Source organism: Dipodomys ordii, unplaced genomic scaffold (genome assembly GCF_000151885.1).
Source record: "Dipodomys ordii isolate 6190 unplaced genomic scaffold, Dord_2.0 Scaffold45, whole genome shotgun sequence".
Lineage (NCBI taxonomy): Eukaryota > Metazoa > Chordata > Mammalia > Rodentia > Heteromyidae > Dipodomys > Dipodomys ordii.
This window is the reverse complement of record NW_012267261.1, coordinates 10,833,423-10,849,860: the sequence shown is the minus strand read 5'-3', so window position 1 is coordinate 10,849,860 and position 16,438 is coordinate 10,833,423. Positions and strand designations below refer to the sequence as shown.

The following is a 16,438-nucleotide window of genomic DNA, read 5'->3' as shown; positions in this document are numbered from 1 at the left end:
CAGCCTTAAGCACAAAAGTCCAAGGACTAGTAAAGCCACACACACACACACACACACACACACACACACACACACACACACACACACACACACACACACACACACACACACCCTCTATTTTCATTAGGCTAGGGTTACATATTTAAACTTAGTGAGATTAAAGATTATCAATGCTTTCAAATTCTTGGAAAAATTGGGAGATTGTTTTGAGAATGGTATTTACATGAGCTTTTGTTTTTATCTATACTTTGTAGAATGCTGTACAGACATACAGAATCAAATAGTAGTAAGGCTTGAACTCAGGACTTTTCCTTGGCTTTTTTACTCAAGGCTGATACTCTACCACTTGGGCCACACCTCTACTACACTTTTTTTTTTTTGCCAGTCCTGGGGCTTAAATTGAGGGGGCCTGGGCACTGTCCCTGAGCTTCTTTTGCTCAAGGCTAGTACTCTACCACTTGAGCCACAGTGCCATTTCTGGCTTTTTCTGTTTATGTGGTACTCAGGAATTGAATCTAGGGCTTCATGCATGCTAGACGAAGCATTCTACCAGAAAGCCACATTCCCAACCCTACTTCCATCTTTTTGATGATAAGAATCTCATAAACTTTACTGTCTGGGCTAGCTTCAAACCACCATCCTCAGATCTTAGCTTCCTGAGTGTTTAGGATTATAGAAATGAGCCACGGGTGCCCAGCTGCAGATTTTTTTTTTTTAAAGCTAATTTGTTAAGAATTTATGTCATTTTGAAATTAGTATTCCTTGACTGTAGTTGAACAGTTTTACACATGCTTATCAGCTTTGACTTTAATTTTCATCTAATCCAAATTGTTCGTTTTGTTTTAGGTCTTCTTTGTCAGATATAATGTCTACAATTTTATCTGCCTCCATTATTCGTGTCAGAGATGGACTGCCACTTTCTGCTTCTACTGATTATGAACAAAGCACAGGAATGCAGAAGTACAGAAAGTATTTTAAAATGCTCTCAAAGAAACTTGCTCAACTTCCTGATAGATGTACATTGAAAACTGGACATTATAACATTAAGTAAGATTTCCGTTTATTTTATTAGAATCATTTGCCTGATAGCTATCATTTTAATGATGTTTAGTTGGTTGCAATAGAAATTAGTGTTCAATTAATTTAACAATCATGTTCTGAATTTATGATAAATAGTAGTCATCCTATTATCAACCTTTTTGCAGATTCTCTACATTTATATCTAGCTTAAGAAAATTTTATAGTTTTATAGATTACAAAATTTTTTTAAGTTGTTTATTTACTGGAGTGTTTACATGCCTAGGATTATAGCAGGCAAACTGTAATGGGAAATACACAAAAAAATAATATTTGATGCCTTCCCTCCAAGAACCGAAGAAGCATATATTCTAGTTGAAGGGGACACTTAATACTATATTCTATATGAAGGAAATAAGACTAAGTAATAGAATAGAGTGTGACTTTATCTCTGGTGATCAAGGTTTCTCAGAAAGGGTGATAATTGAGCAGAGACCTAAAGAATGAGAGAGAATATAAAGAAGAAGAACAAGGCTGAGGTAACAACCAAGGGAGAAGCCCTTTGTATATATCAGAAGATGGAAAGAAAACCAGTGGTAAGCATTGTGGACAGTTAATAGAAGAAGTTGAAGCATGATGGATTCTATTTATTTATTGAACCTAATGCAGTAGAAAACCATTGGGGAGTTTTAAGATGGAGAGTTATATTAATTGATTTTGGCTTTATTTAATTATATAATTTAATTTAATTAATAACTTAATTAAATTAACTTATTCTAGCAGCTCTGAAGAGTGAACTCTTAAAATAGAGAGAGAGAATAGAAACAGATTAGCTGGAGGACTTTTAGAGAAGTTTAGGAAGAGATGACAGTTGTAACTTGAACTAGGATGATAATGAAGAACAATGGTTGGATTTAGGGAATAATACCAGTAGATTTTTCTTACAGATGAAGGGATGTGAAGAAAAAAGAAAAACTAAGAATCATGTATAGGTTTTTGGCCCAAGAAACTATATACATAATGGGGCTGAAATAAGGAGATTGGAGAGAATAAGTGCATTTCATTGGTAAAAATCAAGAGTTTTGTTAGTAGCTGTAATATCTGAGTTGCCGATTGGACAGCTAAGATAGTCAACTGGATATATGTGAATCTTAAGTTTAGTAAAGAGGATAATGTGAATTTAGAGTTGGGAGTCACTTTACAGTTTAAATTAAATATGTAGGAATAGATTATACTACTTGAAAACATACTATATGAAACAATTAGAGAACAGTTAACTTTAGAGTAGTTCCGTGCTGATTATGCATACAAAGAAAATCAGATAAGGTCCAAAAAAAAAAAGAACAAAGCCCATATGGGATATAATAAACAGAGGCCTTTGCTATTAAGACAATATCATGTCCCAAGGACTTAAGATTTACACAGAATAGAGGGCATCTAGGCATAGAAGGGGAAGGAGAATAAGCAAAATGTGTGATTTAGCAAGGTAGGTGCATTAACCTGCTTGGCTTTGTATTAGTAGATGGTGATTTAGGGATAGCTATGAGGCATATGTAATAATTAGTATCAGACCAGATCCTGTATTGCCCTCAGAGTTCAGCTTGAGGAAGATCACTGTAGCCTAACAGGTTATGGGAAGCTGTTGCTACAGGTTTAAGTACATGACTTGATTAAAAAACACTTTCAAGACAGTGGAACAAAGGTGACATGGAACATTTGAGAGGAGGGATAGGGATGAAGGATCAACTGCTTATTAGAATGTGAAGTAGAAAAAATCGATAAAGAAAATGCCAAATAAAAACACGTATCAAAAGAAGAAATGATCAATCCTTTATCAGAGCTAAAGAGTAGGAGAGACAATGATGACCAAAGCCCGGATTTGGACTGATAATGTCATTGTCAAAAGTGAAGTTATTACAATGGATAATAGGGAATGAGGAAGAAGAGAAATATAATGACACTCCATGTGATCATTTAAATTCAGCTATGGTAAGACAGTCCAATGGCAATAAGATAGAGATTTTGGAATCATTCACATAGACTGGTTGAAATTGTGATGGTGGAAATGCCCACTGAATTTAAAGAAATGCCTAGAATAGAACCTTAGAGAATGTCCACAATTACTTGGATCATTCAGCTAACAGTAAGATAGATGAGATGTTACATTTAATTGGGATTTTGAGGATTTAAATAGAAAATGTATTGATGGTTGTAAAGTATAACTTAAATGATTTATTAGTCTACTACTATTTTGAGGGGAAAACACCTGAAACATCTTGGTATTTTATGTAATATACTCTGTTATTACACTGGGTTATTACACTGAATTTCAGTTATTATATAATGATAGAGCCAGATACCAAAATTATGGGAGATTGGCTTGTATATTATCTGAATGTTATAGGTAGCTTGGCTTAAGAAAATAAAAAACTTTTTGGTGTTTTTCATTATTTTGCTTTATTTTCTTTAGTAAACTCTAGTAAAAAAAATTTATGTACTCCCTTTCCATTTAAATATGGATTCTACAGTTTGTATTATTTATTTTTGCCCCAACTTATTCGCACAAAGGATTTGTGTTAATTTGCAAAAATAATAATCATAATATTCAAAGGAGAAGTAATCAGATGAAAGGAAAATGAAGGCAGGAGAATAATGAACTTAGGTAACATTTCCTTATAGTGATGTAAACTAACTAGTTTTCTGAGAAAAGGTCTGCAGATACTGTTCTGTGTTAGTTTCCTTGTGGCCAAAGTAGAGGTGGGGATGATCAGGTTTTAGTTAGGATAAAAACATTCTCCATGTTATTGAGACCTGGTACATACAAAGAGATAGCATTTGGATAGCATTTCCCTAGCAGCTATAGTAGTAACCTTTTTATGATTTTTTTCTAAAATTTCTTGGTATAATACAAAAGGCTTTATGAGAGAAATGGCTTTGTTTATATATGGGATAAATTAACTGAGGTCTAATCTGCTTGATCCAAAAATACAGTTTTAGAGATACCTAAAGGGATGAATTACAAGGCTTTTTTTTCTTCTTCATTATTGGGATTTTGAACAAAAGACTTCACACTGCTAGCAGGTACTCTACCACTTGAGGCATGCCTTCAGCCCCTTTTGCTCTGGTTATTTTTTGAGGTAAGTCTTACTCCCCTCACCCCTTGACTTGCCTAGACCATGATGCTCTATTTTATGTTTCCTGGTCTAACTGGGATATGCCACTGTATTTGGCTATTGATTGAGATGTGGGGGTCTAATGAACTCTTTTTCCAGGCCATTTTAGTCCTCCTGTGTAGTTAGGATTGTAGGAATGAACTATGAGCACCTGGCTAAGATTACGTGGCTTATGTCAATGCACTGAGAAACATTTATGCATGTTATTTTTGAAGCCAGACTTTCAAAAAACAATTTTTAGTTGTAGTTCCTGACAAGAATCTAGATTTCATATATTTTCTATCATTGGTAAGAGGAGCAGTTGGTTTTTAGTCTGTTTTCATAGTATATGGAAGTGAATTTAGTCTGAAATATATAAAATCGGCAATTTTTTTCATGTAAAGATAAAACTCATGGGATCTACTGTAGCACAGTCAGAAACTGGCACCAGACTGCCCTCTTCTTTCTTAGTCATGTTAAATGCCTCTTTCCTTCAAAGCCTTTTCATTTTGAATTATTTTTTTCCTCATTACTACTATGTCATTTCTTTAATGACCTCACTCCCTTCACAGTTATATGGAGAACTTGTTGGAGTGCCATTTTCATCATTTATTAGAATTTCTTGATCCATTTGCTTCTTGTTACTAGATTGTAACTAATTGAGGAAATTGATCTGCCATGACTTACACTAGTTTTGATTTCAAATTTTTTAGCATTATAAAATTTGTACAGAAATTGAGGTACCAAGGTTATAGGCACGGCTCAGTGGTAGAGCACCTGCCTAGCAAATGTGAGACTCTGAGTTCAAGTCCCAGTATTGCCAAAAAGAAATTGAGGTATCACAGTAATTAAATGTATACTTATGGGCTAAATCAGGTAGTACCTCATATTAAATTCTAGTTGACTGGGCAGGAGAAGAGTAGAGTTTTGAGGAAAAAAAATCGGGGAGTAACATTTAAAACTAAGAACATGCCTGTAATTTTCTCTCCCCTGTGTGTAGGGAATTGATGAATTTCATCTGGTTGGAATGGCCGGACACTTCACTTTGGCTAATGGAGCCTTGCAGATGTTACAGTAGCTGCTAAATAAGGGATGAGGGATGGTGGTTTTGGGAGTTCGCAGTGTTCAGAGTGCCATGGAAGTAAGTCTCCATTTTCTCCAAGGTTACAGCTTTTGAGAAACCTTGTTGATAGGGTTCTTGAATGGGCATGGTAGGGTAGAGTACGAGATATCCAATTGGTGACTTACATAGTAATATTAAAGTTTTTGTATATAAAATTTTAAGAAATTCATATTTTCATTGGTTAAAGGATACCTTCCTGAAGTTGTGATATATAATGGATAAATTTTAAAGTTGTTTAAAACAGTAATTATGAGCATAGGATAGTTGAGTTTTGTCATTAGAAATCTTAAAATTGGTGATTGGCTTAGGAGGTTCAAAATCAAAGTCTGTATATTTTGAGCTCTCTTATAACATTGAGACATTAGTCTTATGAAAAGACAAATAGTCTTAGGGAAGTCAGTTTTAGCTCCATTATGAATGTTAGTGCAAGAACTACAGTTCTTAGTTTTTTCGTTGACAATTCCATGGTTCTTCCTGTCCTTTAGGGTTCACTTTTTCCTTTGTTGTTCCCAAACTGCCACCTCCAGCTAGGAATACTATTTTAGGTCTGCCTGTCTTTTAGTTTTATTCTCTAGCAGGGCTTGTCTGTCATTCTTTGTTGGTATTGTCTGATTACAGGGGTAATAGCTTCAACAATAACCAACTTATTTAGCACCTGCCATTTTCAGGCACTTTGTTTAACATTATTATTAAATTTTGGAACAGCTTGTGAATGTCTAATAAATAAAACTCTTTCCCATTGCTGGGGGCAGATATAACTCATACAAGCTTAAAAAAAAAAAACAAGTATTGTGAAGGATAGAGGTGTAGCTGTCTTATAAGATGTTGCTCTCAGGAATCTTAATTTCTATAGCCTCTTGCCTTTTATAGATAGAGGTAGGTATTTAGGTATCCTCCATAGACTGGGAAACACTGCACTGCTTACTTCATTCTGCCTGGGCAAATCCTCTTCTTCTCTGTTCCCAAATAGGACTTTGGTTTTGTTATGTCATGATCCTTTTCTGGACTAACCATGATAGAGGGGATGAATATTCTAAATGGCTTGGCCTAGACCATATACTTGCCTCGTAGTTTTTCCAAAGGCAAAGAAAAATAGGTTGTTGGGTAGATAGTTATTATAGATCATCACCCCTATTTACCGATGATTCAAATGAGATTTAAAGATTTAAAAATAACCCTTTAAAGTTATAAATCTAATAAATAGTATATCTGAAGCATAGTCTTGGCTTTAGGATTCGTATTATTTTCTTTCCTTTTTTTTTGGGGGGGTGGTCCGGTCGTGGGGCCTGAACTCTGGGCCAGGGCGCTGTCCTTCAGCTCTTCAGCTCAAGGCTAGCACTCTACCACTTGAGCCACAGCACCACTTCCCGCTTTTTTTTTTTCTTATGGTTATGTGATGCTGAGGAATTGAACCCAGGGCCTCATGCATGCAAGGCAAGCTTGCTCTACCACTGAGCCACCTTCCCAGCCCCGTTGGATTCATATTATTTTATAGTATAAGAATTACTGCTCTATTTTTGCTAATACCACTTTTTGGTTTTGTTTTTGTTTGCCAATCCTGTGGCTTGAACTCAGGGCCTGGGCACTGACCCTGAGCTTCTTTTGCTCAAAGCTAGTACTCTACCACTTGACCCATAGAGCCACTTCCATTTTTTTCTGTTTATGTGGTACTGAGTTTATGTGGTACTGAAGAATTGATCCCAGGGCTTCATACATGCTAGGCAACCACCCTACCACTAAGCCACATTCCCAGCCTACCCCTGAGCTTCTTTTGAAGCTCAAGGCTAGCACTCTACCATTTGAGCCACAAAGCCACTTCTAGTTTTATGTTTATGTGATACTGAGGTTAATTTCACTTTTTAAGGAGAGAGAAATTGACCAAGTAAGTAAAATGATTATTTTAGAGAAACAGTGAAGAACAGATTATTCAGAAAGCCTAAAATTGAGATGCAGCAGGAATTTGATTGGGAGGATTTGAGGAGAGCAATACAATTCCCTAATAGTTACCAGGTTATTTGCGTGAAGATAACTTGTGTATCTTACTTGGTTCTTTTGTCTTATTACTAGCATTGCATTGCTTTGCTAATGTACAGGTTTTGAGGCCTGTCTATGTTAAGTAGGCTCTTGTGTACTGACTGGTCTAGCAAGCTAATTTCCTTCTCAGTACAGTTTTTTCAGGAAAATGAGATCTAGGTGCAGTAAACTTCACTAATACAACTGATAGATAAATTAAGGATTATCTGTGTAAGCATTTCTTTTTTTAAAAAGTTAGTTTATCCTTTAGGGTCTAGGGGTGTTCGGGTAGTGGGAAATGATGGATTAGAAAGTATACTAGCTGCATAAAAAGAGATGAAGGATGTCAAAAACAAATTTTAGTTGGTCAGTTTTATACAGGCTCTGATGATATAATCATATGTATTCCTCTAGCTCTTTGTTATAAATTGCCATACTGCATATTAAATATTTTTATATATAATGAGGTTTTAACTAGTGGCTAAAATGGTTCTTGTATTAATGGGATGATTTTATTTATGAATTGGTTCTTTGTCAATTAGAGGTTTGAAATTTGACCATATAAGAGAAGAGTAAGCAAGAAAATACATAATGCCTGGTATGATGCTGTATGTGGCAGATAGTGTTAACTTCGCTTTCTTCTGGTTTACATCTCCTTTCTGTCCCACTGATAGGAAAGTCTTTTGTGTTCAATTTTTTTATTCAACATATTTGGTAATAATGAATAATAAACATCATAAGGTATGCTCACAGTCATAATGTCAAACCTTGTCATTAATATTTTGAAGTATATACATATTATTTTATTAGGACAGTGGAAGGTACTATTTCAGAAGTAGTATTTTTCTTATACTTACCAATTTTAACAGCAGTATGTGCTGGGGAACTAGGAAGGCTATTTAGAGGGCAAATGTGGCAACAAAAAATAAGCAGGTTAACTTTTATGTCACACAAATATTATTTCTATGTTTATAGATAGTTTACTGTATATCTTTTCACTTAACTTGTTATAAATATGGTTTTGTTTGTTTATCTCTGTTTGTGGTACAGGAGTTTGAACTCAAGGCCTAATGCTTGCTTGGCTTGCTTGCTCAGCTAGTACTTTACACTTGAGTTATACTTCTAGTGTGACTTTGTGCTGGATTTTTTGGAGATGGAGTCTCAAGGATTTTTCTGCCTGGACTTCTGCCTTCTCTTTTCTTTTCTTTCTTGTGGGCCGTGGAGGTTGAACTAAGGGCTTGGGTGCTGTCCTTGAACTCTTTCGCTCAAGGCTAGTGCTATACCACTTTGAGGCACAGCTTCACTTCTCGTTTTTAAGTGATAAATTGGAGATAAGAGTCTCATGGGGACTTTCATGCCCGGGTTTGCCTTTAAACTGTGATCCTTAGATCTCAGCCTCCTGAGTAGCTAGGATTATAGGCATAAGCAACCAGTACCCAGCCAGGTCTTAGTTCTTTTTTTTTTTTTTTTTGTCGGTCGTGGGGCTTGAACTCTGGGCTTGGGCGCTGTCCCTCAGCTCTTCAGCTCAAGGCAAGTGCTCTACCACTTGAGCTACAGCGCCACTTCCGGTTTTCTGGTGGTTTATTGGAGATAGGAGTCTCACGGTCTCTCCTGCCCGGGCTGGCTTTGAACCGAGATCCTCAGATCTCAGCCTCCTGAGTAGCTAGGATTACAGGCGTGAGCCACCAGCGCCCGGCTCAGGTCTTAGTTCTTGAGTAGCTGGGATTACAGGTATGAGCCTCCTGTATCGAGCTTATTTTTTTGTTTGTTTAGTGTGTATGTGTGTGTGCCAAACTGGTTCTTGAACTGAGAGCCTTGAACTCTTGCTTGGCTTTTTCATTCAGTACTGTTATTCTACCATTTGAGTCATTTCTCCACTTCATACTTTTTGCTGGTTAATTGAGTTAAGAACTTCTTGGATTTGGGCTGGGAAGGTGGCTCAGTAGTAGAGTGCTTACCTTGCAAGCATGAGGCCCTGGGTTGGATTCCTCAGCACCACATAAGCAGAAAAAGCCGGAAGTGGCTGTGGCTCAAATGGTAGAGTGCTAGCCTTGAGCTGAAGAGCTGAGGAACAGCATCCAGGCCCAGAGTTCAGGCCCCACAACTGAAAAAAAAAAAAAGAAAAAAAATCTCTTGGATTTACCTGCTTAAGTAGTTAATATTACAAGCACAAGTCACCAGTTCTTGGTTTATCTTGATTTTTTTTTTAACTCATTGTTTCAGCGCTGGTAATTTTGGCAGAGAGGGACCCTATCTTTGACATTAAAGCCTATGGACCTAGAAGATAAGTAGATTTGTGCCTACTGGTTTAAGTGATATTCTGAGGGGAAGATTATTGCTTTCACTATGTAGTATAACAGGCCGGAATCATCCCAATAATGTCAGTGTTTCATTGGTGATGTGTCAAGTTTCTTTGACAGGAAGTGGGAATGTGGCTTAGTGGTAGAGTGGTTGCCTAGCATGCATGAAGCCCTGGGTTCAATTCCTCAGTATCACACAAACCAAAAGCCATAAGTGGTGCTGTGGATCAAGTGTTAGAGTGCTAGCCTTGAGCAAAAGAAGCTCAGGGATAGTACCCAGGGCCCTGAGTTGAAGCCCCAGGACTGGCAGAAAAAGTTTCTTTGATAGATTGTATATGAAATTACAAAAATCCTACCTATTCAGAAAGTTAAAATCTGAGGATCATGGTTTGAAGCCATCCTGAGACTCTTCAGATAGTCACCAAAAAGCCAAAAGTGGAGCTCTGGCTCAAGTAGCTTTGAGCCAAAAGCTAAGAGATATGGCCAAGCACTGAGTTCATGCCTCAGTATGAGCATACACATGCACAGAAAATACTTAAGTAAAATGTCAGAAAAAATTGAATGTCCAAAACCATTTATTTGTTTAGGTGGACATAGGTATTCCAGTATGACTTGGACATGTGATAGAATTAGCTTTTCAACATAGCAATTTGAAGGGGTAAAACCCCTGTCTAGAGGCTAGATTTCTACTAGCCTTACTTGTTTACCATGTACCTGATCCTGAAATGCAAAAAGAAGTCCCTATGCATGTGCCAGGGAAGAAAACTACAGATGTCATGAGTTAATACATTCCTTAGTCAGAGAAAAACTGTAGCTAGAAAGACCAAATCTTTTTGGCAACAAAGCTTGAAAGTGGCAGATATTTTTTAAATGTTTTTTTGTTTGTTTTCTGTTTTTTTTGTTTGTTTGTTTTTGTCAGTCGTGGAGCCTGAACTCTGGGCCTGGGCGCTGTCCCTCAGCTCTTCAACTCAAGGCTAGCGCTCCTCCACTTGAGCCACAGTGCCACTTCTGGCCTTTTCTGCTTATGTGGTACTGAGGAATCGAACCCAGGATCTTATGCATGCAAGGCAAGCACTCTACTACTGAGCCACATTTCCAGCCCCTTTTAATTTTTTTTTTTTTCGGTCATGGGCCTGAACTCTGGGCCTGAGCACACTGTCCCTTAGCTCTTCAGCTCAAGGCTAGTGCCCTACCACTTGAGCCAAAGTGCCACTTCTGGCTTTTTCTGCCAATGTGGTGCTGATGAATCAAACCCAGGGCCTCATGCATGCAAGGCAAGCACTCTGCCACTGAGCAAACTTCCCAGCCCCTTAAATGAATTTTTAAAGAAAACAATATAGGAAGACAAATGGCAATTTAAAAATTATGCTTAAGTGGAAATGGAGGTCTGACTCAAATGGGTAGAGCACCAGCCTTGAGCAAAAAAGCCGAATGAAAGCATGGTGAATAGGACACAGATCATTTCTGCTTTCATAGAGCTTGTTTATTAGTGTGTACATAAATAAACATACTATTATAGCTTGAATTAGTTCATGACGAACCTTCTACATTATAAACACAAGGGTAAGATCATTTCAAAATGTATGCTTTGAAAAGGACTGTAAGAACTGAAGGATGACTAGGAGTTAACTAGGTCAGAATCAGAGCATAGTGAAGGGATTTGAGCATCATACATCTTCTGAGGTTGGGAGTAGGCAGGTTAGAAATGGATTGGCATCCTTGAGGCTCTGAAACAAGGATAGTGTGGTTATAATGCAGAGAGAATTATGAAATTGCATAATAAAGTTAGGGCTTCTGGGTCTTTACTTAATGATACAGGTTTAGCATGTTACCCCCTCAGGTTTAGAATTCTTAAGTTTTGTTACTCTTAAGTGAAAAATTGAGATTGATATATGGCTTTGAAAATGTGAAAAAAGTATCAATGGATTAGGACATAATTGGTTTATCTATAAACATAAGGATGTTGGTGGTTTGTTGTGGAAAGATTGTGGGCTCTGAGTCATGAACTCAGTTCATTTCTGCTCTCTAGTTTAATGATGTGGCCTTTGGCAAATTACTGTCTCTCTGAGCCTCTGTTCTTTCATTTGTGGAATGGAACAGATAGTGCCTTTTGTTGTGAGAATGAAATTAAGTAAAGTAGAAAAGTATTCAATAGAGGGCCTGGTTCATACAGATGTATAAATGTACCTTTTGCAGTTATTATTTATTTACCTCCTTCCTCCTCAATATCAAGGGACAACTGCTAGACTGTCCATAAAGCATGAGCAAAGCAAACGTGATGGACACAACGAAAGCATGACAAACCATTATGTCTGAAGTAACATTAGAGTATTTCAAAAGTAGTCCTTGCAAGAGTCTTGCAGTCTATCTCAATGGCAGTTTTTTTTCTTATTACAAATGTGCATCAACTGAATTGATAATGTACTTGGGAAAATTGTCTTTGCATTTCACAAAAAGAATGAGATGACTAAATTTTCTATGAAAAGCCATAATAATGCAGAACACTTCGTAGTCTTTGCAGAGTGGCATTTAATTCTAGTAAAATGAAGACTTCCTAACAATGCTAACATACAATCTTAAAATAATAGAGTTCATACAATTAACTAGTTACATTTAGAATAAGCAAGATATACTACTTGGGAGAAAGAAACCTGTTAGATAGATGTTTGTGGTATACTATATTATTAACATAACAAAAAATATAGGATCAAAAACGTTGAATTGTATTATTGGAGGATAATGAATTACTTTTCCAGTTGGGAGTTCTCAGTGTATGGAAGCCAATTACCAATTGTGTTCAAAATTTGCAATTTTTTTTTTCCAGCAAAGCAAAATTTATTTCTGTAGAAGGATGTACCATCAGCCAAAACTCTGGCAAGCAAAACTCACAGAGCAGGCAGGCTGCACCCCTCACTGTTTATCCCTAACGTTAGGGCCTGCCCCTTTGCTCAGATTGATTGAGCTCAGGTTCACAGTCTGCTTATGATTAGCTAGTTTCAATAAGGTAAAATATATTTACATAAGGTGACTTTGAAATAAGATTTGAATGCTAATGAAATGTCCAGTTTTGGTAATGGCAGTGAATATTTTATGAAGAAGAAAAACCACTTGGAAGCCGAGCACCAGTGGCTCACGCTTGTAATCCTAGCTACTCAGGGGGCTGAGATCTGAGGATCGCAGTTCAAAGCCAGCCTAGGCAGGAAAGTAAGACTTGTATCTCCAATTAACCACCAGAAAACTGTAAGTTGCGCTGTGGCTCAAGTGGTAGAGCTCTCATTTTGAGCTGAAGAGCTCAGGGACAGCGCCCAGGCTCAGAGTTCAAGCCCCATGACCAACAAAAACAAACAGAATACCACTTGGGAAAATATATTTTGGGCTAGTCATGCTGGCATGTCTATAATTCTAACATTTTGGAGGAAGGTCCAGCAAAATGGAAGCTAGTTGGTACTACACAGCAAGACATTTTTTTTAAAAACTGAAGATGGTCCATGTGTGGCACATACCTGTAATCCTATCTACTTGGGAGGTGGAGTTTGAGAAGTCAAGGTTTGAGGGCAGTCCAGGCAAAAAGTTAGTGAGATTCCCTTTCAACAATGAACCAGGAATGATAGTGCATGCCTGCATTCCCAGCTACTGTTATTTGAGAGGTGAAGGGAGAGGGATTTCAGTCTGAAAGCAGCCCCAGGCAAAAACTTGAGATCCCCATCCAAAAACTAACCAAGGCATAGGCCAGGCACCAATGGCTCACCCCTGTTATCTTAACTAGTTTGGAGACTGAGTTTGTGAGGATTGCATTCAGGCCAGACTGGGCAGAAAAGTACATGAAATTTCATTTCAATTCCTAACTGGGTATAGTGGCACACACTTGTCATCTTAATCCTCCTATTGGGGAGGATCATGTTCCTAGGCCAATTGTGGCAGAAAAAAGAGACTCCATCCCAATGGATAGAGATGGGATGAAGTAGCAGTCATCTGTGATCCCAGAAATAAGAAGCCTAAAGCAGTCTAAAGCAGTTAGGTACATGCCTAGGTTGGAAAATGAGACTGTATCTCAAAACTTACCAAAGAAAAGGAAGGTTTGAGGCATAATACCCTGAGTTCAAACTTCAGTGTCACCCTAAAATAAAAATAGTAGTAACTAAAACATAAAAACATTGGAAGGCATCCTAGTACTGCCAGAAATTTTTTTTTAAAAAAGAGAGAGATACCTATTTGTGTTCTATGCTCTACTTATTGGTTGCAGAGGGGAGGTATATATGTATACTAGAGCTTTTTGTTGTTAAATCAAAGAGGTTTCAATTCAACATATCAATAGTATAGTGTAGAAAGGTTTTTCAATAGAACATGGTTAATTTGAATGTTTCAATGTTTAAAGAAGTTTTTGTTTTAATTTTAATTATTTAGGAATAATTTTAGTTTTAGAAAAAAGTTTTATGGGGCTGGGAAGGTGGCTCAGTGGTAGAGCTCTTGCCTTGCAAGACTGAGGCCCTGGGTTCGATTCCTCAGCACCACATAAGCAAAAAGAAAAAAAGCCAGAAGTGGCACTGTAGCTCAAGTGGTAGAGCGCTAGCCTTGAGCTGAAGAGCTGAGGGACAGTGCCCAGGCCCAGAGTTCAAGCCCCACGACCGGACCCCCCCCCCAAAAAAAAAGTTTTATGTATAAGAAAACACCAAGTAATACCTGATCCCATATTTATTTTGTTAACATTTTATTGTCTGATTATTTTTTGACTCATTAAAAGGAATTTATAAATACAGTGACCTCTTTTTTTCCTTAATTTTTTTCAATATGTTTTCTACTATGTGAAACATTCTTTTACCTATATGGGATAGTATTCATTTGTAGCAAATTGAATACTGATACTGTACTTTATTGCCTACTTTTTTTTTTTTTTTTTTTGTCGGTCATGGGGCTTGAACTCTGGGCCTGGGCGCTGTCCCTAGCTCTTCAGCTCAAGGCAAGTGCTCTACCACTTGAGCTACAGCGCCACTTCCGGTTTTCTAGTGGTTTATTGGAGATAGGAGTCTCACGGTCTTTCCTGCCCGGGCTGGCTTTGAACCGCGATTCTCAGATCTCAGCCTCCTGAGTAGCTAGGATTACAGGCGTGAGCCACCGGCGCCCGGCTTCCACCTGTATCCTTAAACGACTTGTTTTTCCCCCATCTCCTAGCACTGAGATTTTTAAAGTATGTATCTCCCCTTTAAACAAATGCTGGTCATCCTGGTGTTTATTGTTGTGCATTTTCAGCCAGAAAGTAAGATGAGCACTGTCTCTTTTCTTTGGACACCACATGTGTAGATGTACTGTGTCCATCTGCCCCTCCTTAGTGATGTTAGAATACTTGGTAAATGTGTTGTCTTGTTTCTACTACATATTTTTCTTTCTCAACTAATGAACAAGCATTGGAAGACATTTTAAAATCATGCAAATATACTGGTCTTCATAAAAATGTCCCCTTCAATTTAACATTCATGATTATATTTGCTTGCTTTACATTTTACTATGTTGGTATAAAATGTTGATTTTTCTAATTTTGGCACTATCTCCTTATTTATTAGTTAGGGCTCAGCATTCTGCTGCAAGCAAAGTCTCCTTTTTCCTCACTTACTTATTGTTATTAGTGGTGCTATAAACTAATAATAAATTATTCTTCCCCTCTCCCAGTGTTTCATAATTCGTTACTACATAAAGGATTTGATTCTTGGGTCAGTGGTGATGAAGAAATCAGTGACTACCTGCAATTATGTACAATGTTTTTGTGCTGTTAAGGCCTTTTTCTGGGAATAGTGTCCATTACTTTTGACTTGAGTGTGTTAAGTGCCGTGGGCTTTTGTGAAGGGTTTGATTTTTAAGCTGTTTGTAATGTTTATGTATTTGTATATTCTTTCCCATGTGAATAACTGAATTTTTAGGACCATAGTATATCTCCCTCTCTGAAACACCTTATAATTTTCATTTGCTGTTTTTAAAACACAACTTTAGGTAGTGTTATATTTTGGCTTAAGTTTTTCACTGGAGTATATAATAAATGCTAATGTCTTCATTGCCACTGTGGCAGTACTTGATGATATAGAACTAGTCTTGTGTGAAGCAATGAATTACCTTGATTTCATTTGAAATTTTAAAACCAATGTTTTTTACACTGTAGTTTTATTAGCTCCCTGGGAGTGAGCTACATGATGTTGTGCACTGAAAATTACCCAAATGTTCTCGCCTTCTCTTTCCTGGATGAGCTTCAGAAGGAATTCATTACTACTTATAGCATGATGAAGACAAATACCGCTGTCAGACCATACTGTTTCATTGAATTTGGTAAGGGCCTGATTCTCCTCCTTTTTTTTATTATCCCATCTCCATATAGTCATAGACAATTTTCTACCTAATAGTAGGGGTTAGAAGGAAAACTTCAACTACCTTACTTTTGACAGAATTGTTTGGCAAATGACAACTTTTTACTTATTTAGATACCTGTTAGAAAAAATTGTGTTTGAGCTTAACGGCAGTGTGATTTTGATTGATTCCAGAGGACAGTTTCTCAATGAGAAATTTATAAGTCAGATTCAAAGTTTTGTGGTTATATAATAATCTTTTACAGTAATCTTGCTTAATGTAGGACAGTGGTTGGCAAACATTTGCTGGAAAGGACCAGAGACTGTGTGGCTTTAAAAGCCACACAGTCTCTGCCAATTCTGCCATTGTAGCTTGAATGTAGCCACAATACATAAATGAATGAGCAAAATTATAGTCTAATAAAACTATTTGCAAAACCAGCAGGCTCAATTTGGCTATGGGTAGTTGTTTGCTCAACTCCTGATAAAAGGGGAAAAAAACAA

General features: G+C 37.2%; 1 protein-coding gene across 4 annotated transcripts in view; it reads left to right on the top strand.

Moving 5' to 3' along the window:
- Sec22a (SEC22 vesicle trafficking protein homolog A (S. cerevisiae)) overlaps nucleotides 1-16,438 on the top strand; it is a 48,644-nt gene that overhangs the window by 6,061 nt on the left and 26,145 nt on the right. For all 4 annotated transcript variants that reach the window (XM_013019508.1, XM_013019506.1, XM_013019505.1 and 1 more), the window contains 2 exons: nucleotides 847-1,047; nucleotides 15,754-15,917. In XM_013019508.1, the coding sequence (XP_012874962.1) occupies nucleotides 866-1,047; nucleotides 15,754-15,917 (346 nt within the window). In that variant the 5' untranslated portion in view covers nucleotides 847-865. The remainder of the gene's footprint in view (nucleotides 1-846; nucleotides 1,048-15,753; nucleotides 15,918-16,438) is intronic.